We start from the raw sequence: 26,484 nt of genomic DNA on the forward strand, positions 1-26,484 counted from the left end.
CCCCACTGTGCCACTGACCCAGGACAGGGAACGTTTGCCTCCCTTCCTGCCTCCGAAAGTTCGTTGTCTAGGACACGGATAACCTCAGACACCAGGGTCCCACAAAAATGAAGCCTGTCAGCAGTGTGTGTTTAGAATGAGGTGGCAAATCAGACGAATGACTTGTATTTCCAGACCTCCAAAGCCAGCCACGAAAGGGCTTCTCCATGGCCTACAGGGGCCCAGCCCTCCAGGCCCGGCCTCGCCTGGCCCAGCCACAGGAGCCCCGCGTGTGCACCATGGGGGCCACACTCCCAGTCTGGTCACAATCGGAGGTTTGCAAGTTTATCACATTAACTGTGCCTGATCCCCCGAATCCAAATTACAGGCCAAAGCCACAAAATTGTCTCCCAATCAGAGGCCTCTTGCTGAACGCCCCCACAAACACCGACTCCCCTTAATCAGGGCCGGGAGGCTGAGCCAGGCCCTCTGCAATGGGGCGCGCGCTCATTTTTCCAATTTTGCAAAGTTCTGCCGCAGCCTCCCTCTAATTTTCCTGGTTCGTGTTCTTCTGAGGACGCTGTGGGCACGGCGAGCCAGAGTCCTGTGGCAAACAGAACAGCAGCAATGACAAGACGCCCCAGCTGAGCGCACCAGAGGGCCGCCCACCCAGCCAGCATCCCAAGAGGCATCCTGCCAGCTCCGCCCCCACGTGCCCGGCATCTGACCACGTGGCGCAGGCAGGCCATGAGCTCTCTGGGTTGTCATGATTTCCAAAGAGCCACCTTCACGGGCAGATCCCCTGCCTCCCCGCACCAAAAGTCAGAGTGGGTTTCCCAAACTCCGAAGACTTCCAAAGAAACAGGCGGAGTGGGCTTTGTGAAGGGGTTGGATGGCAGCGGGGTCTTGTGTGAAGGTCAACGTGTAATGCACTTGGGGGCGGGGATACCATTGCAAAGAGAAGTTGAATGCCAAGGACAGGGGAGTGGCGGACGTGTGAGGGTTTGACAGGGGAGTGGGAGACAAGGGAGGACAAGTTGACTTGAGCAAAGAGGGCCTTGGAGCCCAGACCAGTGGTTTTAGAGTATCTTCAGGGGCCTTGGGGAGCAGCTGAGGGTACCCGTGGCATCATGAGATAGAGTTTTCAGGTGCTGCACATGAGATGAGTCGGAAAGAGGAGCAGTTACATCCAGAGCAGCGTAATAGTCCTGCCTCCAAGCCAGCTGGCGACCGCGGTAACACTGAACAGCTTGCCTCCACTTGACAGCGCAGCTCTATAGTAACTCTTTTTTTCTTTTTTTTTTTTTTTGACGGGGGTTCAGGGGTTGGAGGAGGGCGGGCAGGCAATTAGTTTTTTTATTTATTTATCTTTAATGGAGGTGCGGGGGATTTACCCCAGGACCTTGGGCATGCTAAGCACACGCTCTACCGCTGCGCTACACCCACCCCATAGTAAGTCCTGAAGCCGGGTGGTGTCCGTCCTCCAGCTCTGTCCTCCTTTCGTGTTGTGTGGGCTTTTGCTTCCCCATATAAACTTTAGAATCAGTTTGTCAATATCCACAAAATAACTTGGTGGGATTTTGACTGGATGGCATTGAATCTACAGCTCAAGTTGGGAAGAACTGGCATCTTGGCAAGACTGAATCTTCCTGTCTATGAACATGGACTAGCTCTCAATTAATTTTGTTCTTTGATTTTGTTCAACAGACTTTTGTAGTTCTCCTCCTATAGATCTTGTTCAAGTTTTCTTAGATTTATGCCTCAGTACTTTTTTTTTTCAGGGGCTGGAGGGGATGCTAATGTAAACAATATTGTGTTTCAAATTCTGCTTGTTCATTGTTGGTCCACAGGTAAGCATGACTGACTCTTGTATATTAACTTTGTATTCAGCAATCTTGCTATATGCCTTTGCCTTTTAATGATCCAACTAGAAGTTTTAGTCATCACTTCCACTCACAGTCTATTGGCTAAGACTAGTCACATGGCCATACCCCGCAGCAGGAGAGGCTGGGAAATGGAGTCCTTAGGTGAATAGCCGGTGCCTAGTTAAAAATTCCATTTCGGGGGGAGGGTATAGCTCAAGTGATAGAGCACATGCTTAGCATACACAAGGTCCTGGGTTCAATCCCCAGTACCTTCTCCAAAAATAAATAAATAAACTTAATTACCTCCCCCACCAAAATTTTTTTTTTAAATAAAACAAACAAATTCCATTTCTGTGGAAGTAAGGGAATGAATATCAGCAGTGACAGCCTCCTCCCCCAGTGGTCCCTCCTCTCATGGTTCCGTCTATACAATGCCCTTGCTAGGATTCCAGGGGTGGGACACTCTCTAAGCTGAGCCCCCTTCAAGGCATCTTTATTTGTCCTAGGAGACAGCAGGCAACCACTGGATCAGCACACACTCGTGTCTCCCAAGGACCTCATGGATTCTCAGAGATCATGTGGTCCAAGACCATCTTAAAAACCAGACAGCTGCCCCTACTTCTTCTCAAGTCATCCTCTCAGCACCAGTCCAACTGGCCCCAGAGGAGAGAGCTGTTTATTTTAACTTAAGTAGAGTTGATTTACAATGTGGTGTTAGTTTCTGGTGTACAGCAGAGTGATTCAGTTATACATGTATGTATTCTTTCTCATATTCTTTATCATTATAGCTTATTACAAGATATCGAGTGTAGTTCCCTGTGCTAAACAGTAAGATCATGTTGTTTTTCTACTTTATACACTGTAGTTAGTATCTGCAAATCCCAGACTCTTAATTTATCCTTTCCCACCCCTGTTATCCCCTGGTAACCGTAAGTTTGTTTTCTATGTCTGTGAGTCTGTTTCTGTTTTGTAAATAAGTTCATTTGTGCCATTTTTTTAGATTCTGCATATAAATGACGTCATATGATATTTGCCTTTCTCTGTCTGACTTACTTCATTTAGTATGATGATCTCCGGGTCCATCCATGTTGCCGTGAATGGCATTATTTCATTCTTTTTGATGGCTAAACAATATTCCATTGTATAAATATATCATAACTTCTTCATCTAGTCATCTGTCAGTGGACATTTAGGTTGCTTCCATGTCTTGGTTATTGTAAATAATGCTGCTGTGAACACTGGGGTGCAGGTGTCTTTTTGAATTAAGAGTTTCCTCCAGATATATGCCCAGGAGTGGGATTGCTGGATCACATGGTAACTCTAATTTTAGTTGTTTAAGGACGCGAGGAGAGTGCATTGTACACGGTAGGTTGTGCCCATCGGTACCCCTTTACAGTTCCTCCTGCTTTCAGCCCACACCTGGCAACTTAGGAGGCAGAGTCTGGGCCTCCTCTGCTCCGAAGGGGTCACCACCTAGTGATGTGAAGGCCTGGCTCTGCATTTACGAGTCGCATCTACCCTGGGGCCCATGAATCTCTCCCTAAAACCCCAGCCTCCCACCTTGTCTGCTGGAGTCACAAGAACAGTTAGGCTCCTCCTGGATTGATACCTGGGGCCGAGCTGGGCGCATCTCCCTGATGGGCAGAGCCCCGCATGGCTATGACCTGTGAGCCACAGAGGGTCTGGTTCAGGGGTTCCGAGGGCAGCCAGGGGGCCTGGAGGCCTATCTTTTGGAATTGTTTCTGGTTGGATTTTTTTATTCTGGTTTTAAAAATTATATTTGTTCATAAGAGAATACAGTACATGGAAAGCACATGATGGAGCAGAGGAGAAAGGAAAAAATCACTCCTGTCAGCCCACAAGGCTCAGCAACTTCCGTGCCGTCCTTGGGACCCACTACGTCTGTCCCATAGCTAAGTACGTGCACCTCTGTGTCTTGGTTTTTTTCACTTATTGTTCTTCCACCCTCTGACAAGACCATAATCGGCCGTCCCCTATTATTGGACATGAGATCATTTCCCAGGTGACTCTTGTAAGTACAGTATTTGGCAGTGAGGTCATAGGTCTTCATGCAAGTTGCAGACGTGCCCTCCTCTTCCGAGTTTTTGGTTGCAGGCGACCAAAACCAATGCCAGTGGATTTCAGCAGCGAAGGAAAACCAGGTGGAGAAAACAGGCAGGAATAAGGGAGGGAAGGCAGCCTGCATCCCCACCAGACCACGCCCTGATGCTGTCTCAGAAGGAGCCCGAACCACCCGCCACCAGCACCGGACCCACAGGACGAGTGCCATGGCCTGGATCCTGTCACCGGACCCTGTGGCCTCAGCCACTGCCGCCCGCTTTGCATGCCTACAGCTTTCAGAGGGTGGGTTTATTGTGAATCTTGGCTAATAATGGCAGCCCATACTGTGTGCCCAGATTTGCCTGCACTAACTCTTTTGGTCTCCGTGAACACCCTGTGAAATCAATACTCTCCTTACAGCTGGCCCTCCGTATCCGTGGGTTCCACATCTAAGATTCAGCCACTCACGGATCAAAAAGTATTCCAAAAAAATTAAAATCCAGAAAGTTCCAAAACAGAAACATGAATTTGTCAGGCAACGGCAACGATTAAGGGGCAGAGCTCCGCCCGCCTCCGCTTTAAAGGGGTCAGAGGCTCTTCGCTTCTTAGCCAAGGGCGCACCCTGCACTTTCTTCTTTTGGGGTTTCACTCGTGTTGTTCGCACATCCAGGACAGTCCCTCCTCCTTCTCTGCCTGTTCAGTTTCTGCCCTTCCTCACTCTTGGGTGAAGACTTTGTCTCTACCCCTCCTCAGAGTTCTAATTGCAATGGAGCTGCTCGAGACTGTCCCCTGTCTACCTCTGGGACAGAGTGAGCAGGACATGTGTAGTGGTTGCCTGCAGAAGGCACCTGTCAATTTGGCCTTGAACTTGCATTAAAAAAAAAAAAGTTTCCATGCATCCTTTCTCAGGGCCCCCATGGAAAGTCCTGGAAAACAGACTGTAACTGAGACAAGTTTGGGCCCCTTTCCCCTGCCCCTAAATAGCTAACGAGGCCTGGCACAAGCCAAGTCCTGATCAAACACAAGGACTGGCTTGCGTATTTTAAGCTGCTGTTGCAAACCCTGTCCCCATCTTTCTCCTTTCTCTACCTGTAGTGAGTGGTCCCCAGAAGACCTCCTGGTTTGCCTCCTGACCACCAGAGCCTGTGAATATAACCAGATTCAGAAATAGGGTCTTTGCAGGTATAATCGAGTTAAGGCTCTTCTTAGATTATCCAGTTGGGTCCTAAATCCAATGGCAGGTGTTCTTATAAGAGACAGAAGAGGACAAGACACACAGAGAAGAGGTCATGGGACGACAAGGGCTGACACTGGAGAGATGTGGCCACAAGCCAAGGGACATTGGAGCCTCCAGAAGCTGAAAGACGCGGGAAAGATTCTCCCCTAGAACCTGCAGAGGGAGCAGGGTCCTGCCAACATCTTGATTTCGGACTCTGGCCTCCAGAACTGTGAGAGAATGCATTTCTACTAAGACCCCCAGTATGTGGTCCTCAGTTACAGGAGCCTTGGGAAACACACACTGCCTGAGTCATCCCAGCCAAAGGAGGGTTGAGGCTCATGTTGGAGAGGTGACCACTCAGGTCACCCATCTCACTCCACAAGGGCTCATGGGACAATATTTTCCTGTTGGCCCCGCTGCTGGCACTAAGGTTGCATCTTGCCTGGAAGATGCATCTTTGGGTTAGAAGGTATCTAGAAAACTTGGTCCAAAGGAGCAAAAGAGAATGGATGACCAGAGTCCCGGGGGCACTGGGATGCCCTGCAGGCTGGTGGGCCCTGAGCCTGCTCTCTCCAGCAGGCTCCAGCTGTAGCTAAATGTCTGAACCAGCCTCCCCTCTCCTTCCCTCCATGCAGCAGGACACTGAAGGCAGCCTGTGCCCTGGCCATGGGCTGACATGTCACTGCCTTCAGCCTCGACGGCTTCTTGACACTTCTGCTTCTTTGCTTCCACCAGTGTCACTGACCCGCACCTTTGGTCAGTTTCATTTGTGACCGCCTCCCGTCTTCCGCTGGTGCAGAGGGTTCCCTTTTGTGAATGGGGTGACAGGCACTGGGCCCCACCCATCCAGAGATCTGGGCAGGGCCTTACGCTGTCTGCCCACTTTAACCCCCTCTCCCACCCCTCCAAATCCTTCCCTTTTTGTCCGACCCCCGTCATTGCGTTGATAGTTGTGCCCTTAATTAATGTGTGTCCATTTTTTATCAGCTTTTTTACTCCTTTTACAGGATGAGAAGGAAGAAGGGAAGATGAATGTGGTTAAATTTTTTTTTATTTAAATGCATATTCTAGGATTTAAATCTCATAGATAACTCAGGAGTGAGCAAATAAAAGCGAGTTTATAGACTATAAAGCCATTTTTATAAACCTAAAATGTTTAATTAATTCCACATACAGCATGCATCACACGGCCTTCATTCTGCACAAGAACAAATACATGAATGAATAAATCTAACAGGCATTGACATGTGCCAGGCCCTGTGCTAGCTCCACACACACATTACCATAATTACTCGTCTCCACAGCCTTCAGAAGTGGACAATCATACCCCCTTTTACAGACGGGAGAGAGATTTGCGCAAGGTTACACAGTTAAAGGTCTGTGTGTGACACTCTTGTGCAGCTTCACAGACATGCTTGCAAACTTCCTGGCATCTTGAAAAAGCGGTTTTTACATAAATTCTGGGAGGCAAGTAGGTTGTTATCCTGACCAGCTTCAGGAGTTGTTCTGACTGCCCATGACACCAAAGGAGATGCAGCCTGATGGTTCAGAGTGTGGGCTCAGAAGTCAGGTCATCACGGCGGCCAACAGTGTGACCCTGGGCAAGGTAACTGACCCACTAAGTGCGTCTCTGGGTGGTTGTTTTGAAAGTTAAGTGCATGACAGTGACAAAGGGGAAGACACTTTGCAGAAGTAAGGAGATGAGGATGGGCACTTCAATGAAGGCTTTTCCTCCAAACCCTACAGGAGACAGTTTCAGAGCAAACAGACATGCTTCCCTTAGACTGGGGGCTAGAGGTGTGTTTGTAGCCGACACCCCCGCATTCCCATCCCCACCTCCGCGTGATTGTGGGGCAAGACTTCCATCCACGTAGGGATTCAGAGAGCTGGCGGTGTGGGGAGTAACTCCTCTCACCCATCCTAGCCTGGGGGACGGGATCGCCGCCCAACTCAGTGGCCCCAGGAGGCAGGCATCCTGTTGGTTGAAGTCAGCTGCTCACCAGCTGTTCGATGCCTTATCCTGAACTGATCCTCAGAAAAAAGATCCCCCAGGGTTTTTTTAAAAAATTAGTATGGCCGTCTTTATGGACGTTTCCTATGTGCTAAGCAGATTCTGTTTCCCAGTCTCGCAGGATACTGGACTGAGCCACCGACTGATTTTGAATAATCAGAAAAAGAAGAATAAAACCATCAGACGGATGCAGTTCCTCCTCTACGCTGTCCCTGCTGGAAAGGCATATGGTCATCGGTCCGGTTCCGTCACGCTCCTCAGATGGACAGTCGCCCTATTGCTGAAACCAGTGGGACCTGAGCACACTTCCTGCCTGTCTTTACAAATGAATGTATCATTACTCCAGCAGTACAACTCTCCTCGTTACGTAAAAAAGCAACCCCTGTCTAGGCACCAGGAGTGGGCAGGTCAGGTGCAGGGGCTGAACCGTGCATCCGCGTTCCGCACCCTGGGAGGTCCGCGCCCGCTCCGAAGCTGGGTGTGCGCGCCTCCTCAGACTTTTACGGTAAGAGCGGCGCACACAGCGACCACGTGGCGGCGGAACCGAGGCCGGGCGGGAATGCGTGGAATGCGCGGCGCGGCCCCGCGCGGCTCCCGAGCCAAGGCCCAGGTTTCGGCAGCGCGTACTCACGCCTCTCCTCTCTCGCTAGCGGGACCGCACCCCCAGCCCCCCCGTCCCGTCTCCAGGGACCCCTAGGGCAGGCGATCCCGGCGCGAGCACCCCCGCGGGGGTGGGGACAGTGCACGGCCCATCGGGCCCCTGGATCCCCGCACGCCCAGAACTCCCCTGCAGGTCCAAACTCGTATCCCGACACCAGCCCCGACGGCGAGGCCGAGGGACCCAAGGGAAGGGGTGCAACCCCACTCCCGCACCTAGAAAAGAAATTCCCTCTCGCCGCTCCGCCCCACCCCCCACCCCCCGCCACCCTGCCATGGCAAGACTCTGGGGCCCTAGAACTCGTAGACTGCGCATAATGAAGACCCCGGCCGTCTCGCCACCCACCCACAGGGCCAACACGAAGGACGGGAACACTTTCAGGCATTTCAAAGGCACAAGGAAGCTGGCTGGAAAACACGAGGATGCGGGGTCCTCCCCGCAGACAGTCGGCAAAGGGCGGGGTTGGGGAGCAAATGACAAGTCCTGGAGGCGACAGAGGGGGTGCCCCGGGAGCCAACGAGGGTCTTAGGGCGGGCCCTCCTCCTCCCGTATGGTCCCGCTCCTGCGAGTGGCCGCGGAACGTTTCCGAGGTCCCGCGGGTCGCCTCAGCTGCGCCCAGCTCCCTTGGCCGAGGCGGGGGTTCTGCTCAGCCATGTATAGGCTTGGCCATGGGAGACGCGGGAGGGGCATGGCCTCGTAAGTGATTACCCCCACCTCTCTCTGGATTCCCTCGCTTTGGTTGGAGGTGGTCATCTATGTAATCAGCCTGGGCGCCTACTACACGGCCCTTGGTCAGAGACTGGCCAGGGGCCTGAGCCAAGAGACGAGGGAATTCCTACAGGTCTTTTGGGCTCCATATTTCTCAGGGCAGCAGGCGATGCGTTTTGAGGGGCGGAGGTCAAGGAGTTAGAATCTTTCATCCCCCAAAGTGCACCATCTCCCTTGGGATCCCAGAGGCGAGGTGCTGTGGGAGCCAGCTCCGCCCCCAACCACCACCACCTGTTGGGGTTTGTTCTTAACTGCCGCACACACCTTGCCCAAGGCCTTAAGAGTGAGGCGGGGGTCCTGGGGGTCCTGTCCCCACTGCCTGCCTGAATACTGGGACGCAGTGCGGCTGAAATTAATTTATCAGAGGCGGAAACGCACGTCAGTGGCTTGGGGCGGTGGGAGGTGCAGCCGCCCCTGCTCCCATCGTGTTACTGTCCCGGGAGGGCGCCGGGACCAGAGTGTGCCTTGGCGCTTCCCGCAGCTTTGGGGTACCGCGTAGCTAAGGCGGAGCTACCTCAGCACGTGGACCACCATACGCGCCCCGAAAGCGAACAGTGTGAGGGGGGGAGTGGAGCCCGAACGCCCCCCGGAACCCCGCGGCCGGCACTCGGAAGCGTTTTCCAGAGAGACTTAAGGGCTTAACAATGGAAAACTCGCGGAGCTGAAGCCAAGTCTTTTGAAGTCGCCGCCAGGTATGCGGCGGCAGGTGACCCCACCTGCAAGCGCCCGCCCGCCCGCCGCTCAGTCCTCTCCGGGGAGGGCGGGTGCGGGAGGTTGACGCCCGGCAAGGTCTCCGCTGGGCCCTGCACCCCCTCCTTAAAGCCCCCGGCCGCGCGGTGCGCAGCCGCGGTGCGTCCCGGGGTCGGCGCCGCGGCGCGCGGGTTCCTGAATGAACGCGCTCCCTTCCCCCGCCTTGAATGAAGGTTCCCACAGCCAGGGACGGTGGCAAACGCGCCGCAGCGGAATTCGCCCTCTCGGTGCCGGCGTTCTTCCTCGGCCGCGGTCACCTCGGAGGGGGGCCAGGAGACTAGGAAAGCAAGAAGGTGATTTAAATTACTTTTGGATTTTCTTTCCAATCAACGTGGTTTCCTTTCCGATTGGGCCAATGGCTCTTTGTTCCAAAGAGTCACCGAGAAATAGCTCAGAGCACTTAAAATGAGCCCAGAAATCGCAGTTCCTGCTTCGTGGTGGGTTTTTTAAAGGCAGTGCAAAATTAAAACTTTAACAGGAAAGTTGTTTAAAGGTTGCTTTTCTCTTTGAAAAAAAAATTAAATAAAATCGTGTCCCCTGCTCTCCTTGAAACAGCCACTCTCAAGGGCCCGAGGCTGTTGGCCCCTCGAGGTGTCCGCAGAACGCAGATCTGGGCTCCCGGGGGTGGGGGCTGGGCGGCTGGAGCTCCCCGCTGGACCCCAAATTCCAACGCCTCCCCCGCGGGTTCCTGGACGGCCCTTCACGCTCGTCGGCCGGGCTTGCACTTTTGCGCCCGTCCCTGAGCGGGGAAATCAACGAAGTTCCTCGTCGAGATCTGCCCGGTCCGCCTAGTAACAGCGCCGCGCCCCCATTGGCTCATGCTAATTCCAGTTTCCTCTGTCTTTCTCCTGGGTTAGGGGGAAGCTCCCTCCTGGACCCGGAGCCCGTATTGCCTGAGTGGGCGATCCTCTTTATGACCCGCTGCCCCTCGCCGTCGCCAGCCCGCCTCGGGCTCGGCCGGAGCGCACGCCGGGCTCGGACCCCCTCGCCCCCCGGGACAGAAGCAGCCCGGTGGTAGCGCGCAGCCCCATAAATCATCCGGGCGGCCGCCCGGTCGGGATTTTATGAATGAAAAAGCAGCCCGGCCGCCCTCGTGCGCGGGCAGATGCTCCGAGGCTCCTGCGTGCCGGGGGCCAACGCGAGCGTGGGTGCCCTGGGAAGGGGACACCGCGGTGGGTGCTCCCTGGTCGGGCCACCCACCGCTTCCGAGTAGTGAGCCAGGGGTAATTACCCTTCCTGGACCCGCAATATTAGTAACCCTAATTCTCGGCGGGGGGAGGGGCGCGGGACGAATCAGCCCTCAAAAGGGGAGGGGGGTCTTGTTGCGTGCGCCCTTGAGAATGGGAGGGGGCTTTTTAAACCGTTTTCTTTGAGCCTTTAACTTTAGGGTATGTGGTGGTTTGATGACACAAAACTATATTCAGAGGGAAATAAATGAACAGTTTTATTAATTTGGGACAGGTAGTATAAAAGCTAAAAAAAGTTAAGACTGGGTAAAACGTCCTTTATTTTTAAAAAAGTAAGTACCAAAGAGACTGGATCTTTAATTTAAAAAAAACTTTATATATTATTTTATATGTCTTATAAGTTTGCGGTAATATTGGGGCTCTCTCGTATAACCGTGAACATACATAGATTTTGTTTAAAATCATCAGATCAATACACCCATTTCCTAACTTGTAATTGTTCTGATTTTTGCCAGCCCCAGCCATCCTCCTCAGGCTTACGAATGCAGCCCTAGGGCAAATTCTAAAGGTGAAGTGAGGTCCATACCCCCAACAAAACCAACTAGGAAGCTTCCGGTGGTCTTGTCCCCGGCGAAGAGGCGACTAATATTTCCAGCGATTTAATTTTTAATTTAAAAAAATGAGACAGGACAGAGACCACTACTTTGCAGCCTTCCTTGCAGAATGTTTTTCTAACTATTAAATTGCCGGGATAGGGCGGGGTGGGGGGTATTAGGGGCCCCCACAAGAATGGACTAACCAAGGTAGGAAGACAGCCCTCAGATCCCCCCAGGCGAGAGGACAGGATGGAGGAAATGCTGGCCACCATCTTGGGCTGCTGCTGGAATTTTCGGGCATTTATTCTATTTTATTTTTTGAGCGAGCTCATGTTAGGCTGAAATCTCTGTAATGTTTAGGGTTACCCCTTCGGGCATTTGCAACGACCCCCCTGTGTGCCGGAATGAAGCCTCCACCAGAGTTGCCGGCTCTGCCCTGCGTCCCTGAATGTTAAATGGTTCCTGAAATTTACACGTGTTAATGAAAATGAAAGAAGATGTATAAGCTAAGATTCCTTGGCTGCCTCTCCGCCCGTGGGTGCCCTCGTGGCGTTCTCGGAAATGCGCCCATTCTCCCGGTTCAGATACAGGGTGTCACCGAACTCCAGATTCCCCCCTCCAGGCGGTCTCCCCTGGCTGCGTGTGGCCTGCCCGCCCTCCTAGATGTCCCCCTCTGCACAGCCACCTTCACCCAACCCCCCAAATCCTGAGAGACCCACTCGGGGAGCACAGGCCCCCCTGCACCCCTCTTCGCCGGCGGGGAGAAAGGCAGCCTCGCGGCGATTTGCATTTCTATGAAAACCGGGCTTCGGGGGCAAATCCGCGCCTGCTCTGCGCGGCGCCTCCGGGATGGCTTTTGGGCTCTGCCCCTCGCCGCTCCCCGGCGCTCGGCGCCCGCGCCCCCTCCCCCTGCGCCCGCCCCCCCTCCTTCCCGCTCCCATTCTCTGCCCCGCTTTGATCTCTGCTTAACAACAGTAACGTCACACGGACTACAGGGGAGTTTTGTTGGAAGTTGCAAAGTCCTAGAGCCTCCAGAGGGCTGTCGGCGCAGTAGCAGCGAGCAGCAGCGTCCGCGCGCTCCGGCGAGGGGCAGAAGAGCTCGAGGGAGCGCGGGGCAGCAGGAGCTAGAGCCGAGCGCGGACCCAGCCCCGGACCCACGCCGCCCCAGGTCGCCTCGCAGAGCCCCAGCCATGGCACACCAGCTCCTGTGCTGCGAAGTGGAGACCATCCGCCGGGCGTACCCCGATGCCAACCTCCTCAACGACCGGGTGCTGCGGGCCATGCTCAAGGCGGAGGAGACCTGTGCGCCCTCCGTGTCCTACTTCAAGTGTGTGCAGAAGGAGATCCTGCCGTCCATGCGGAAGATCGTGGCCACCTGGATGCTGGAGGTGCGGGGCTTCGGGCGGCTCTGTTAACACTTTGCTGCGACTTGTTGCGCAAACCCACACTTCTTTGCCACTCATCTCCCTCCCTTCTCTCCCACCCCAACTTTGAAGTTTGCAGGAGTGTTGCTGGGAATCGTAATTCCAAAATATATAGATATTGCGGGTATTTTTTGAACGAGGAGGGGGTGGGGGTGGGGTCATTAGAAATTCCCTTGGGGGGGAGGGGTCGAGGAGGGATACCTTCGGGGAAAGCCACTGCCAGGAGCACCCCAACTGGTTTCAGGGTGCAGGCCGGCAGGCTGAGCGCCCTTTGTGGCCCCCGCCTGGACCGCCACCGCGCAGCCCCCGCCTGCGCCCGAGCCCGCTGCGCCTCCTCTCCCGGCCGCGCGGCCGCTGAGCCGCCAGCTCCAGGGGGAGGGGGCATAGATTTGATTTTTAAATTAATATCCATGGACACGTATGCAAGGGCCGCCCGTGCCAGTATTATGCGCCATCTTTGTTCTTTTATTGCAAAGCAAAAGTGTTTATTAATAATTGGGGGCAGGGTGGGGGCGGGGAGCGGCCGGCGAGGCGCTTGGGGCCGCCGCGAGGGGCCGCGCGGCCACCGGGAACCGGCGGGAGGGGCGCGGGGATAGAGTTCAGGCAGTTTTGGGGGTACCCCGCTCAGGAAAGGGGGCCCCTTTGTTCAAGCAGTGAGTCCCGGGGCGCCCCGCACGGCCAGCTTGGGCCGGACAGCACGCCGGGCTGCAAGGTCGCGTGGCCCCCAAGACGCTGGGGATTGACCCTCATCTGCAGGGTCTCAGCTTGGGGAACCTGTCTAGAGCGAGTCGGGGACCCGGGGCACTTTTTCAGGTCTTCAGTGGGATCCTGGGGGCACCGCAAGTATTTTAAAATAATTTTTGAAAGTGCGGCGTGGTGCCCTTGCGAGAGGGAAACGGCGCCCGCGCCCATGGGGAAGGGGGGCCCCCGAGTTTGATTTCCTGGGGCTCTCCCCTGAGCCCTTAACGAGCTCCTGACCCCCAGGCTGGGTAAAGGGCCGCCTGAGGGTCATTTTCAGGGGTTCTTTATGTGCCTAGTTATTTTTTTTATATTTTTAAATATTTTTTGAAAAGATGACGTCTGGGGAAATGCGGCGCGGCGGCCTGGGACGCCACCTTTGTGTCTCGCAGGCTCTGTGAGCGCGGCGCCCAGCCCCGCGGCCCGCCCCGTGGCCGTGCACCCCATTTGGTGCCGACCCCAGGCCTGGCGGGTCCCGAGGCACCCACGCGGGCCGGGGTCTCCAGGGTCCGCAGCCCGCGCGCGGCACGCCGCCCAGCCGTGCCGGCTCCCGCCCCCACTGTGCCAGCCTCGCGGGGACTTTCCCTTTCAGTTTCGGGGTGGGTGGGTATTGGGGGCTCTCGGAGGGGTCGCATCAGCAGAAGCTCCTGCCAGCCCCCTCCCCCGATCCTCCACGCGCTCGGGGACCCGCAGCCCGGGCGGGATCCGGGTGGGGGGCGCGAGGTCTCCGCAGAGGGGGCTCGGCACTCCCGGCGGCGGCGGTCACGGCCCCCGGTGCCCCGGCAGGTCTGCGAGGAGCAGAAGTGCGAGGAGGAGGTCTTCCCGCTGGCCATGAACTACCTGGACCGCTTCCTGTCGCTGGAGCCCGTGAAAAAGAGCCGCCTGCAGCTGCTGGGGGCCACCTGCATGTTCGTGGCCTCGAAGATGAAGGAGACCATCCCCCTGACGGCCGAGAAGTTGTGCATCTACACTGACAACTCCATCCGGCCCGACGAGCTGCTGGTAACCCCGGGACCCCCACCGCCCCCGGACGCCCCGTTAGTCGCAGGACCCCGGGAGTGGGGGAGGTGCAGAGAGCAAGGAGGCCCGGCGGGCCGCCGACAGACCTTCTGGCCCCAGGGAGGGCGGCCACACTGGTGGGGCCCCTCTCGAGGAGCGGGCAGGACCCCCGCCGTCCCCCATCCCCTCAGTCTCACCTCACACTTTATTTCCGACTCCCACCACCTCTACGCCCCTAGCGCCGCGAAAAGTAGGCGGCGCGCGCCCTCTAGCGGTGGCCGCGCGGGTCCCGCACGAATTACTAGCCCTCGCGTTCAAGGTGTGGGCGGTCTTGTGGTCTCCACTGGCGAAGGATCGGCTTAATTCAGAGCGGGAGACTAAGCGGCACCCTCTCAGTTTTGATGTGGGATCGCGCGTTGGCCGCCACTTCCAGGACCCTCAACACCCCTGTCCCTTCTCCCCCAACCCGGTCCCACTGGGGTCGTCTGCGAGCTGCGCCTGCGTGCGCCTCTTTATGCTTGGCCCCCGATTTCCGCAGCAAATGGAGCTGCTCCTGGTGAACAAACTCAAGTGGAACCTGGCGGCCATGACCCCGCACGACTTCATCGAGCACTTCCTCTCCAAAATGCCGGTGGCTGAGGAGAACAAACAGATCATCCGCAAACACGCGCAGACCTTCGTCGCCCTTTGTGCCACAGGTAGGGTGCTGGCCCCGCCTCCCGCGCGCCCCTGCGCCCCGGAAGCAGCTTCTGGCCCTCTGCCTCCGTTTCCCCATCTGAGGAGCTGGCCCCTGGCGCCTCCCACTCTCAGAAGTGCTCCTCTGTCCCTTTCTGGGTAGCAGAGATCTGGGCTGTTCGTTGGGGCTCCGGGGGGGGGGGGGGGTGTTGTCTCCTAGGGCGGGGCAGCTGAGCCTGGCCACTGCCACCATGGGGATAGGGGTGGGCAGTGGCCTGCCTGTGTCCAGCCATGTTGTGGCTTCTGCTCCCTACGCCAGGCGGGGGTCACTCCATGCTGAAAGGCGTTTACCTTGGCTGGTCAGCCTGCCTCCTGCCCCCCCCCCCCAAGTCCTTCCCATGTCCTCAAGGAGCCTGAGCTGCGGGGGCCCCCTCCTGGCCTCTCCCGGGCTGGGCCACCTGCCAGGGCGCCTACAGGGGTGGGGAGAGCCTCCGGCAGGGCCTGCACCACGTGCTCTGGGCAGCCGGCAGCAGCCCTTGTGCGGGGGCGGCCAACAGAGGCGCTGGGCCGCCTGAGGCCCCGCCAGGGGCGCCGCAGGCCGGCTCCGCTCACTGCCCTGGGAGTGGCTCCAGAGGGGCCCGGGCTGGGGCTGCTGTGGTTGGCGGCAGGGGTTCCTCCCTCCCTTCCCCGGCACTGCTCTGGACTGTCCCTGGAGGCCCCTCCCTGGCACTACCCTGTCCCCAGCCCCCAAGGCAACCAGTCTTCAGAACCCAGTGCAGACCACAGTGTTGCTTCCTGCTTCTGCCAACCCTGCCTCTGACCCCCTGCAACCTCGTCCTCGCCTCTGATCCAATGAGCCGGGCCCAGGACACCTGGAGACCCTGACCAGAGGGCCCATGCCCCCATCCCTCCAGCCCTGCTGTGAGCCACCTCCACCCCGGTCAGGCCTCAGCTGTCAAATCTGTTTGGGGCTCACTCTGGGTGACCTGAAGGCCCCACAGCACCAAAGAGGGGGGTTGACATCTACCTCCTCCCCAGAAGGGACAGAGCCCCCCCCAGCCTGACATCTTGTTGTGCCTCCCTAATATGCGGGAGCTCTGGGGGCTGGTACTTCTGGGTCAGGAGTCTTGGGAGGATTCTGCTGGCCCCTCTACCCTCTTCTGCTGCTCAAGGCGCGATCCCCTTCTCTGGGTCCCTCCAAGTGAGCCATTTTGGGGGAGGGGCAGACAAGAGACCAAAAACTTCTTTGGCCTCTTTGGATCTGAGGGTTCAGGGCGCCCTCTCCCCAGGCTTTCCTGCCCCGCAGCACAGGCCCTTGGGCGGGGGTGGGGAGCCTCTCACCCACGTCCCTTCGGCCTCCAGGGGCCAGCCCAGCAAGCGGGCAGGGAGGCATTCTCTGGCTGGGACGCCTCCGAGAAGAGAGGCCTCCGGAGACTTCCAGGCAGCCTTTTATGGAGCTGAAAGTAGTGCAGAGAAACAGCGAAGTTTCCTGTAGATAATGCGAGGAACAGTTCTTGCACAGCCTCCCCCCAGGGCGGCCCGGAGCTCCCCGTCTCCCAGGACCCCTGGGGAGCGGGCTGTGTAGCCTTCATGGGGTGCTGGCAGCTCAGAAGCCTGGTGCAGAGGCTGTTACTGTGCTTGGCGCCAGCTCTCCAGCAGCTAAGCCTGGGCCAGCAAGCACTCCTGGCCTGGGGGTGTGGCCCGAGGAATCGACACCTGGGCACACCTGGGGTGAAGGTGGAGGGATGGCTGGGGGCAACCCCAGCTTTTCGCATGCATTTACTCCAGAGTGGGGCCCCATCGGGGGACAGGCAGGCCAGGGGAGGGGAGCAGCACCCGCCCCCCAAGTCCTGGTCCTGCACCGTTTGAACGCGCTGACATGCAGCTGTGTCCTTAGTCACCGGGGGCCTCGGGATGAGAGTGACATATTACAGCCTAGAAACAAACCAGTTTTGTGAAGTGGAGGCGTGAGCAAAAGTCCTGGGAGATACTTTGCCCTCCACATGGCAAGGGTCCCTTTTAATGGGGCTGTCGGGGGCGGGCCCTGCTTCCCCGCTCTGTGCACCCTGCAGACCTGGGTTCCCAAATGTGCACGGGGTGGAGGGGGGCATGTCACCCACACACTTGGTTGGGTTTTGCCCTTTTAACACGCGTGCGTACATGTATCCACAGTAGAGCCTTCTGGCGAGGTGAAGAATTATCAGTGCTTTTTGAAGCTGGCATGGACCAAGCTTAATGAGTGGGTCTGAGTGTGGGCAGCAAAGCCACGCGGCTCCGATGCCCGCTCTGACTGCGGCCCGCTGGGCTGAACAGCGGGGCGGCGTGTAGGAACCACTGCTGGAGCTTTGGTGTTGAAATCTACACGCGCCTGGTGTAAGCGGACGAGCCCCACGAGGCGCGTGGGCACACAGCCCGCTCCCGCCGCTCCGCCCCGCTTAGACTGGGGTCTGGAGGTGCAGCAGGTCAGAACCTGTGCTCTGGCCATTTCTGTGCAGGCCTGGTCGGCCTCGATGGAGAGCTTCCATTCATGGCTCTCATTTGAAGGGGAGAGGTGGCCTCCTTGGGAAGGGCTTCCTTTTAAGCGGTCAGAGCGCCCAGCAGCTGCTTTTCCACCCCATCGGGGTGGCTGCCTTTCTTCCTCCCCAGCCCTACCAATGGCGCCCACCCCCCAAGGCCCAGGCTGTTGATTCCGGGATGACATCTCAGCCCGAGGGGGCCCCACCCACTCTGTGCCTGATCACCTCCCATTCAGCTCACTGGCCCCATTTCTGGGTGCTCAGTGGTGCAGGAGGAGGTGATGGGGGCTGACAGATGCCAGGTGCCACGCTTGGCCCTTATAGGGCAGGGCTCCAGGCCAACAGATCCCCTGGTTCAGATGCTGCTTCCTCGCTGGGAGCAAGAGAAAGGCAGCCCATGGGCGCTGTGTGGCCACTTCAGTGTCCTTATGGCTTCCCCATCTCCATAACAGGTGTGCGAGGGGCCACAGGTTTCCCGCAGGAGGCAAAACGTTCCCAAGTCAGGGAACTGCCAGGAGGTGGCCCTGGCCTGGTGCCACCCAGGGAACCAGGGCCCCCCTGGAGGTGGAGGGTTTCACTGCAGTTGAAGAGGTGCTGACAGGGGTGGACGAAAGTAATGGGGTATCACTACACCCTTACGGCCTCCCTGGAGGCAGGTAAAGTGGGGGCGCGCAGCTCACTGCAGTGAGGGGCCACCCCGGTGCGCCCGAGGGATCTGGGGAGTAGCTTTGCCCGGGATGAGGCCTGCCGGCGAAGTCCCTATGACCTGGCCGTGCAGGGACTTGGGGTCAGTGCTGTAGAGGGGACTCCTGCTTGCTTCTGAGTCCTCCCCGTTTTTCCTCCGGGCTTTTATTTTTGTAAGAACTCTTGGGCTAGAGGGAGGAAGGGAAGGACACCCCCCACCCACCCGGAGGCCTCCGCCCATTGTGTCTTCCCATGGCTGTTTCTCGTTTGCTTGTCTGCTGTTTTTAATTGAGCATCACAAGCTCTCTTTCACTTTGCGGGTCCGAGCCTGGCTTCTGCCCTCGCTGGTGCCCAGGATGATGACCAACTGAGGCTGGGGTGCAGGGAGCCTCGCCCACTTCCCGATGGCCCCCTCGAAATCGGCTGTTTGCAGACCAGGGGCTCAGGGGTTCCCAGATCACTGGGATCCCGCAGCATCCCCACTCACGACCCCTCTGCCTCTCTCCCTCTGCTGTAGACGTGAAGTTCATTTCCAACCCGCCCTCGATGGTGGCTGCTGGGAGTGTGGTGGCCGCGGTGCAAGGCCTGCACCTGGGAGGCTCCAGCAGCTTCCTGTCTTACCACCGCCTCACGCGGTTCCTTTCCAAAGTGATCAGGTGTGACCCGGTAAGTGACTGCTCCCGCACTGGCTGGTGGGGGGGGCTGCCAGCTCTGGGTACTGGAAGCATCGAGTGCCCTGGGGTTGGCGGGGTGGGAAGCTGCAGGGGCCAGGGCCACGTGGGGACAGGCAGCCACCTGCATGCAGAGGCAGAGACCCGGCCGCGGCTCCGGCCCAGGCTGTCTAGGGGCCACTCCACCCCTTCTCCTGGGGGCGGGCGGGTCCTCACAGACTCCGGGTGTCCCCAGGGCTCCCAGGAGCATGAACCCCTACCAGGGGGAGCCCTCCAGGGAGAGGGGCCACAAGGCAGTCTGGGTCAATGATCTACGCCCTAACAGTGGGGCGGGGCACGGTCGCGCTTTGTCCGGCGACAACGTGGATGCCCAGTAAGTGGGCGCGTTACAAGGGCCCTGCGAGGTCTGCAGCCCGCAGCCGGCCCGGCTCAGGCGGCTTGTCTTTACGGCGCTGTGAGGGGCCACGGCAGTTAAAGCCACAGTCGGTTGTATCTTTCTTCTTAAAAATGCCATTGTCTTATTCCCGAGTCTTTTTTCTTAAAGAATTAAAATAATTACAAGGGTTCGCGGCATTTACCAAATTAGACCAGCGAGGTTCGGGGGTGGGGGGGAGACAGGTCAGTGGCGACCCCGCTGGTATGCGGGGTGGGAGCGAGTGACCACCTTGGCCGCAGTCCAGGTCAGCTCTGGCTCAGGCCGCCTCCTGGTAGTCCGCCCTCGAGTGTCCAGAAGGCTCGAGGAAGGAAAGGTAGGTGCCAGGTGGACGCCTGCCTGTCCTCTGCCAACGGCGCCTGGCTGCCACCTGTGTGTCCCCCCCCAGAGGCAGAAGCGTCCTTGTCCGCAGGCGCAGGCAGCTCCTGGAGGCGGGAGGCCTCCCCTGTCGGCCTCTGTGGCCACCTGAGGGATGGTGCATCCTTGCCGGAGGTCAGCCTCCCCCGGCTGGAAACGCCACCAACAGTGTGCTGTCCACAGACAGTTGTAGGACATCGTCTTGTGAACCCTCATTTGAATATTGTTTTAATTAGATCTGAAACAAAAGTGCCTCACGGCTGGTGGGTGGGGGAGAAGTTGATTGAGGCTAAAATTCATTAGCCTGGAGGACAGATGCAACTGAGCTCAGGCGCGGGAAACCCTAGGCAGTGGAGGCCCCAGGTCGTGGCCAGGGAGCCCAAGTATAAGCTGGCCCTTCCTGCCCTTCTCTGCTCTCAGCTCCACCCCGCAGCCCCCTGGATTCCAGGGGCAAGTAAGCCATCTCCCCTGAGGCTGCCATGGGGGTTTAGATCAGAGCCTGAGGTGCCCATCAGGAGTCTTGGGTTCCACACCAGACCTCCTGGGCCTCACTTTCCTCTTCTGAAGGACCACTTGCACCTTCCCTGCCTTCCTCATTTGCCCTGATGGATTTCCGGAGAGTGGAGAGGAAAGTCCCCCCCCACCTGGAAGGCACAGAGCCCTTACACGTAGGAGAGCCCCAGGGGTTCAGAAGCCCTTCTGCCTGGCTCCACCTCTTAGGGGCCACCTGTTTGCAGCCCTGGCTAGGTGGAAGTTAGCAGCCCCTTCCCCGTGGGGGCCTGCGGCTGATCCCCATGCCTGTGGGAAAGGCGTGGGTCTGTTTCCCACGCTGCACAGGAGACTTTACCTGGTTCTAGAGTTGAGGTGTAGTAGAGTAGAGGGTGGCCTTCCGGCGGTTGGGGCGGCCTCCCCATTCAGACCTGGGAGCCGAGGTTGCCTGGGCTGCAAGAGGCGCCTTCGAGCTGCTGGGAGATCGGCCCCCAGTGAGACCAGGAGAGCCCCCTGGACTCCGTGGTTCCGCCTCCCCATTGAAAGTGCAGGGTGGTCACGTTGAGGGGAAGTCTGCAGCGGGTGGGAGCTGTGCAAGGCCAGTGCATCTCCCAGGACGCGGGCCTGAGCAGGAGAGGATGGGAAATAAAGGGTCCTGGGCCACCCAGCATTCATTCCCGATCATGCACGGCCGAACGCTTTTGACGGCCATTCATCACGGCCGGCTGGGTTCACCATGAGGGCCGATGTGGCAGAGGTTAAGTCCGAAAAGCAGGGCTCAGAGGGCCTCCCTGCCCTGGATCAGATGGTGCTGAATTGGCTGGGGGCAGCGGTGGGGCTGGTGGGAACCTGGAGCTGGAGAGCAGAGCCCTGGGGAGGAATTCCAGCTAGGGGCCTGGGCCCTGCTAGGGACTCGGGGCAGGCAAGGCAGGCGGACAGGGAGCAGCTGCGTCCTCGGGAGACCTTCCATCCTGAGTGTGCTCACCACTGCCTGGTTGATGTGGGGGCCCCTCGGGGGACAGCTGGTGGCCAAATGGGCCCACACTGTCAGTCCTGGAGCCTGGGCTGCAGCTTCCATGTCTTCCTTCCCTGGGTCTGGGGGAGGCGGTGTTTTAGGTTAGCATCAGGGGGGGACCCCTCGCTGCAGGCCCCCTTTTGAGGACCCCCATCTCGCCAGGACTGCCTCCGTGCGTGCCAGGAGCAGATCGAAGCCCTCCTGGAGTCCAGCCTGCGCCAGGCCCAGCAGCAAAACCTGGACCCCAAGGCCGCAGAGGAGGAGGAGGAAGAGGAGGAGGTCGACCTGGCCTGCACGCCCACCGACGTGCGGGACGTGAACATTTGAGGGTGCTCGCTCCGGGGACAGAGCCGCTCAGGCCTGGCCACGACCTGAGGGAGAGCGGCCCGCCCCTCACTGCTGGTTTTCTCTTTCCTCTTTCTCCCTTCCGTCTCTGACTTAAGCAGAAGAAAAAAAAAAGTACCCGAAAGCCGGTCTTTAAAGAAAAAAAAGGAGAGAAAAAAATAGTATTTGCGTAACCCTGAGCTGGCAGGAGGGGGGTTGTGCTACAAAAATAGACGATTTTATACCCCATAATCAACTAGTTTTTATATTAATGTGTTCGTGTCTCTGTTGTAAGGATAGGCATTATTAACACAAGGAGCAAGTCTACAGGGGAGGAGTAGGTTTGATTCTTTATGTGTTTAAAAGAAACAAACAAAAAAAAAGCATAAAAACGGTTTAAAAAAATAGAAAAAAGTCCACAACCCGTTTTTAAAGTAGAAGAGGGTTTTAGATAGAGAAATGTACCTGTGTGCTTCTCCTCAGAGCACAGCTTTAAAGCGGTTCTAGGCATCCTGTATCTTGCTTTTATGCATGTAGTCACTTTATAAGTCATTTGTGCGTGTTTATTTTATTTCGTAGGTAGGCGTGTAACCTTCCCCTTGCCCATGGTTGATGTAACCTCTCGGCTGGCGTAGCGTAGAGTTCAGCATCCTCGAGGGCTAATCCTCTTTCTTCCTGTGGACCGACCACCTGAGCGGTTTGTCGGGCGCCGGCCAGCGTAGCAGGGACGGAAAGCCACCTCCGACTCCCAGCGTCCGCTACCGCAAAGAGAAACCGCGATAGTGACCTAATATATTCTATTTTTATAATCTTCCTATTTTTGTAGTTATCTGTTTATGAAATGCTGGTTTTTCACCCAACAGACCTGCAGCCTGCTCACGTCCAGGTGAAAGCCACAGCTTTTTTTTTTTTTTCCTTCTCAATATTCCAAAACCATTCCATTTCAAAGCACTTTCAGTCCCGTAGTTCTAGGCGATCTCTGTTGATGTGTGTGGAGGAAGGCGGGGGGTGGGGGGTGGAGCAGTTTCTTAATGGAATGGTTTGGGAATATTCCAGTGCTTGTGTGCAGACAGGATTACAGGGCAGGTGCATGTCACTATGGTGTGAGCGAAAGGGGGATGTTTTGGAAGGCTAGGTTCCGGTCAAGAAGAAAATGTGCATTCTCACATTGCCAGGATGATGTGTTCCTTCCCTTTTCTGTAGAGCAGTTGAAGTTTTAGGAGTCCTTTGGTGCCAACTGGTGTTTGAAAGTAGGGGCCTTAAAGGTTTACCTAGAGAGCCAACAGTTTCAGGGTTATCTTTAGATGTTTTACAACGGAAGGGTTTTAAACACTAAAATATATAATTTATAGTTAAGGCTAAAAAGAATATTTATTGCAGAGGATGTTCGTAAGGCCAGTATGATTTTATAAAGTAATGCAGTCTCCCCCTTGATTTACACACACACACACACACACACACACACACACACTTTCTGCCTTAGATGTTGCAGGTGTACTACAGTTTATAAAAGTTAGGTCCTTTTATAGGAGAGGGGAAAAAATTAAGTCCCAAGGGAAAAAAACACAGACATTGATTCGGCTGATCTGGCGTGTTTTCGTTCCCGAGTGACGCAGTCCGAGGGCGTCGGAGTCCCAAGGACCATTTAGGATGCTTGAAACAAGTTCAGTTCCAATGCATTCTTGCCCCCGTCCCCTCCTTTCAAAGGAAAATACAGCAACCAACAGACGATTTGCACATCTTGGCTATGTACCTTTTCGTAATTATTATGTAGGGGGCGTTTGGAGGGAGAGAGGAGGTGAGGGAGGAAGTGTGGGGTGGGAGGCGGGTGGGACCACGCTTGGGACAGGCTGCAGCTCCGCTGTCTTTGTTTTCTTATTCGCTGCTACCGATGACTTCCCAGCCCGGTTTGGAAACAGATTCATGTCGCTTCTGTGTCTCTTTCACATTGTTTTGCTGCTATTGGAGGATCGGTTTTTTGTTTTTGTTTTTGTTTTTTTTTTTTTTGGTTTGTTTGTTTTACAATGTCAGATAACTACCATGTTCTCGTTTTGATTTTCTCATAGAAAAATGTATGACAGAGGCCTTTTTTTGGTAGGTTTTGTTTTTGTTTTTTTGTTTTATGTGATCAGTTTTGACTTAATGTGATTACTGCTCTATTCCAAAAAGGTCCCTGTTTCACAGTACCTCATGCTTCACTTAGCCATGTGCAGGCCAGGCGGCCAGGCTCCGGCTGACCCACGGCCTCCTGCTTCGGCAAACAGACATGCGGACGCGATCCCAAGAAGGGACGTGGTGGGTCCCCCCGCCGGGGACCCCGGGCGTCTCGGAAGACAGGCTGTGACCTTTCCCTTGCCCTGTGCCTGTTACGCTGGACTCTCCGTCTGACCTGGGATGTCCCATCATAGTAGTTTTGACACCTGTGTCGTCCTGTGCATATAGCTATGAAAAGTTGCATCATCATTATTATTATTATTATTGTAACAAGTGCGCCTTCACGTGCCACCGTGGTGCTGTGCTTGAGGACTCAGTCCTTGGGGAGATTGGAATAGCTTCTGCAATGTGTTACTGTTCGGGGTGTGTTGAGTCTGTTATCACGGACTAGTGTTCTCTGTCTTGTTCTGTTCATTACAGCAAAATGCTAATTTAAAAAGACTACAGATCTCCACGAAGCCAGCTCACAGAGCTGTGCCCCCAAGAGCTGCCTAGCACGCTGCCGAACCAAAAGGAGTTGCACCGGCTGGTCTGCCAGCCCGTGAGCACCAAGGCCATGCGCAGCCCGCCCGCCCTACCCGCGCCTGCGGGAACACGGCTTCCGCTTACCTCAACCATTCTGCCTGCGGCATCTCTGTCTGAACCAAACGGGGGTCTCTTAGGGACCGTCTGTCCGTGGTGGGGGGTCGACATGTATGTGCTCAAAGGCCGGTGGGGGGTCCGGGAGCGCAGGGAGTCTGTCCCGTGACCAGCGAGTCTGTGGGTCCCGGCAGGCAGGTGCTTCGGGTCTGTGTGTTTTTCGTCGCACACCACGGTGTTTCCCAGCACAGACATGTAACCAGCACGTTTCCAGCAGGAAACAAGACAAACGTGAAAAGCCTAGAAATAAAATTGGTAAAACCCCAGTGCAGTGCCTGCCTGTTTCTGGGGTGGGCAGGGAGTCGGGGCTGGGGGCCCCAAGCTGCCGGTTCCTTGGGTGGGGGTGGTGGACAGGCTGGGGCCCCTCCTCGGCATCGCTGACACCTGGGGCCAGGTCATCCACCATCGGGGGCTGTCCCACGCACTGTGGGGTGTTTAGCTGCCTCTCTGGCCTCCACCCACTAGATGACAACCAAAGATGTCTCCGGACATAGCCAGCCGTCCGCAGGTGACCAGGAGTACAAGATGCTCTCCCAGCTGGGTGCGTGGTGGGAGGGCCCTGTGGATCCCCAGGAGGGAGGCCCCTGAGAAGACACTGGGGAGACATGCGCAGGCAGCCCCGACCGTCTCAGACAACGGCTTCTGGCCTCCATAATGCAACCACACCACTGCCTGGTGACCAGACCACGTCTGGCCAGATCACCCTCCCAGGTTACCTGCAGATAGGAAAATAAAGTCTGCATTCCTTAACTCTTCTGGTGCAATCATAGCCCTGAGGTGCCCCAAGCTCAGGGAGAGCAACTCAAGTGTCTGGGCGTGGTCCAGTGGCCTTTCACACGGACCGAGCAACCTGGGAGGCTGAGTGGACACCTGTGACGCCCACCTCTGGACATCTGCCACATTTCCAACTCCGGGTGGCGGTGGGGAGCAGAGAGTGAACCCTGGTTCCAGCTCTGTGGGGCTGAGGCCTCTTCCCAGGGCCTGGGGTTCCCTGATGCACCCTCCAGCCCTGGCTGAGAATTCAGCGAGAGCTTGGGAGCCAGGAGGCGGGCCAGGTCACATGCCAAGGATGTCCCTCCTTGTCAGGTCAGTTCACTCCAGCCTTTAGGAAGCGCCACCTGTCCGGGGGGATCCCACGAGGTCAGGGCGCCAGCCCCAGGCAGGGCAGATGGGATGTGAGGCCAGGCCCCTGCCCTGGAGCCTGCAGGGTGCCCAGAAAGGAGTCCCACACAGCAGGAGACCGGGGACAGTCGGAGCCGCAGGAGGCGCCCTGAAGGCCAGGTGCCCGATGACTGCAGCATTGCGGTGGTGCAGTCCCAGGGACACGCCATCTGTGTCAGCATGGGGAGAACCAGGGGTGCCTGGTGACATCGATGGTCTGTCTCCCCAGACCACATGCGTGTAGCAGGGCCCAAGCGGTGGCCTCGGGGTACCCTGAGGAGCAGTTTCAGGAGGACCAGGAGTAATATTCTGGCTGTATTAAATTCAAGCAAGAATCCAGGCAGAGGAGGCGGGAGAGCCGCCCGCTCTACACACAGGAGGCCAGGCCCATGGGGCTGTTTCACGGTTTCTGATGTTTCAGATGGAAGACCTATTTGTAGGCTGGGGGGTCAGACAGTGGGAAGGAAGAGGGAGTGAGGGTGCAGAGGGGACGAGGGGTGGCAGGGCAGGGGGTGCAGAGGGAGGAAGCCAGGATGGGACACGATGCGTGGCCGTAAGTACACAGAGGGTTTGGGCTTGGGCTGAGTGAGGAGGGCCCCAAGTCCCCCAGGGCCGTCTCTCCAGCTGTGAAGCCCCCGGGAGGAGGGGTCAGTGGGCGCCTCTTGGTTATGCCGTGGGCACTGACCTCTCAGACCACAGATATTACCTTGGGCAGCTGTGTCCCCTCGTGGGGTGGCAGCCAAGGCCTCATACCCTGGTGGCAGGGGGGGTGACTGCCCCATGCAGACGGCAAACATAAAGCTGGCTTCTGAGGGACTTCTGAGACAAAGGCTTCCAGCAGCACCCTCCACTGCCCACTCCCGGCAGCCCGAACCCCTGTTCCCTCTCGGGCCCTCTGGTTCACCGGGGGTCTTCCTGCCTCCCAGGCAGCCTCTGCCAGACCCTCCTAGGGCTTTTAGCTCCTTCCAGCTCCATCCAGGGTCCTGGGATCTGGCCTGTCTCCCCCAGCCTCACCCCAGACCACTTCCAACCTCCAGTGCGGTGCCTGAAG

The 26,484-nt window shown here is 57.0% G+C and overlaps 1 protein-coding gene across 1 annotated transcript; it reads left to right on the forward strand.

The window, feature by feature from the left end:
• The first annotated feature begins 9,435 nt into the window (after positions 1-9,435).
• CCND1 (cyclin D1) lies at positions 9,436-24,538 on the forward strand. The gene is made up of 6 exons (XM_006210729.4): positions 9,436-9,604; positions 12,070-12,482; positions 14,043-14,258; positions 14,794-14,953; positions 18,648-18,796; positions 21,258-24,538. Exons 1-6 carry the CDS (start codon positions 9,451-9,453, stop codon positions 21,420-21,422), a joined length of 1,257 nt encoding a protein of 418 aa, XP_006210791.2. The 5' UTR covers positions 9,436-9,450; the 3' UTR covers positions 21,423-24,538.
• The last annotated feature ends 1,946 nt before the right edge of the window (positions 24,539-26,484 follow it).

This window comes from Vicugna pacos, chromosome 10, assembly GCF_048564905.1.
Source record: "Vicugna pacos chromosome 10, VicPac4, whole genome shotgun sequence".
NCBI lineage: Eukaryota > Metazoa > Chordata > Mammalia > Artiodactyla > Camelidae > Vicugna > Vicugna pacos.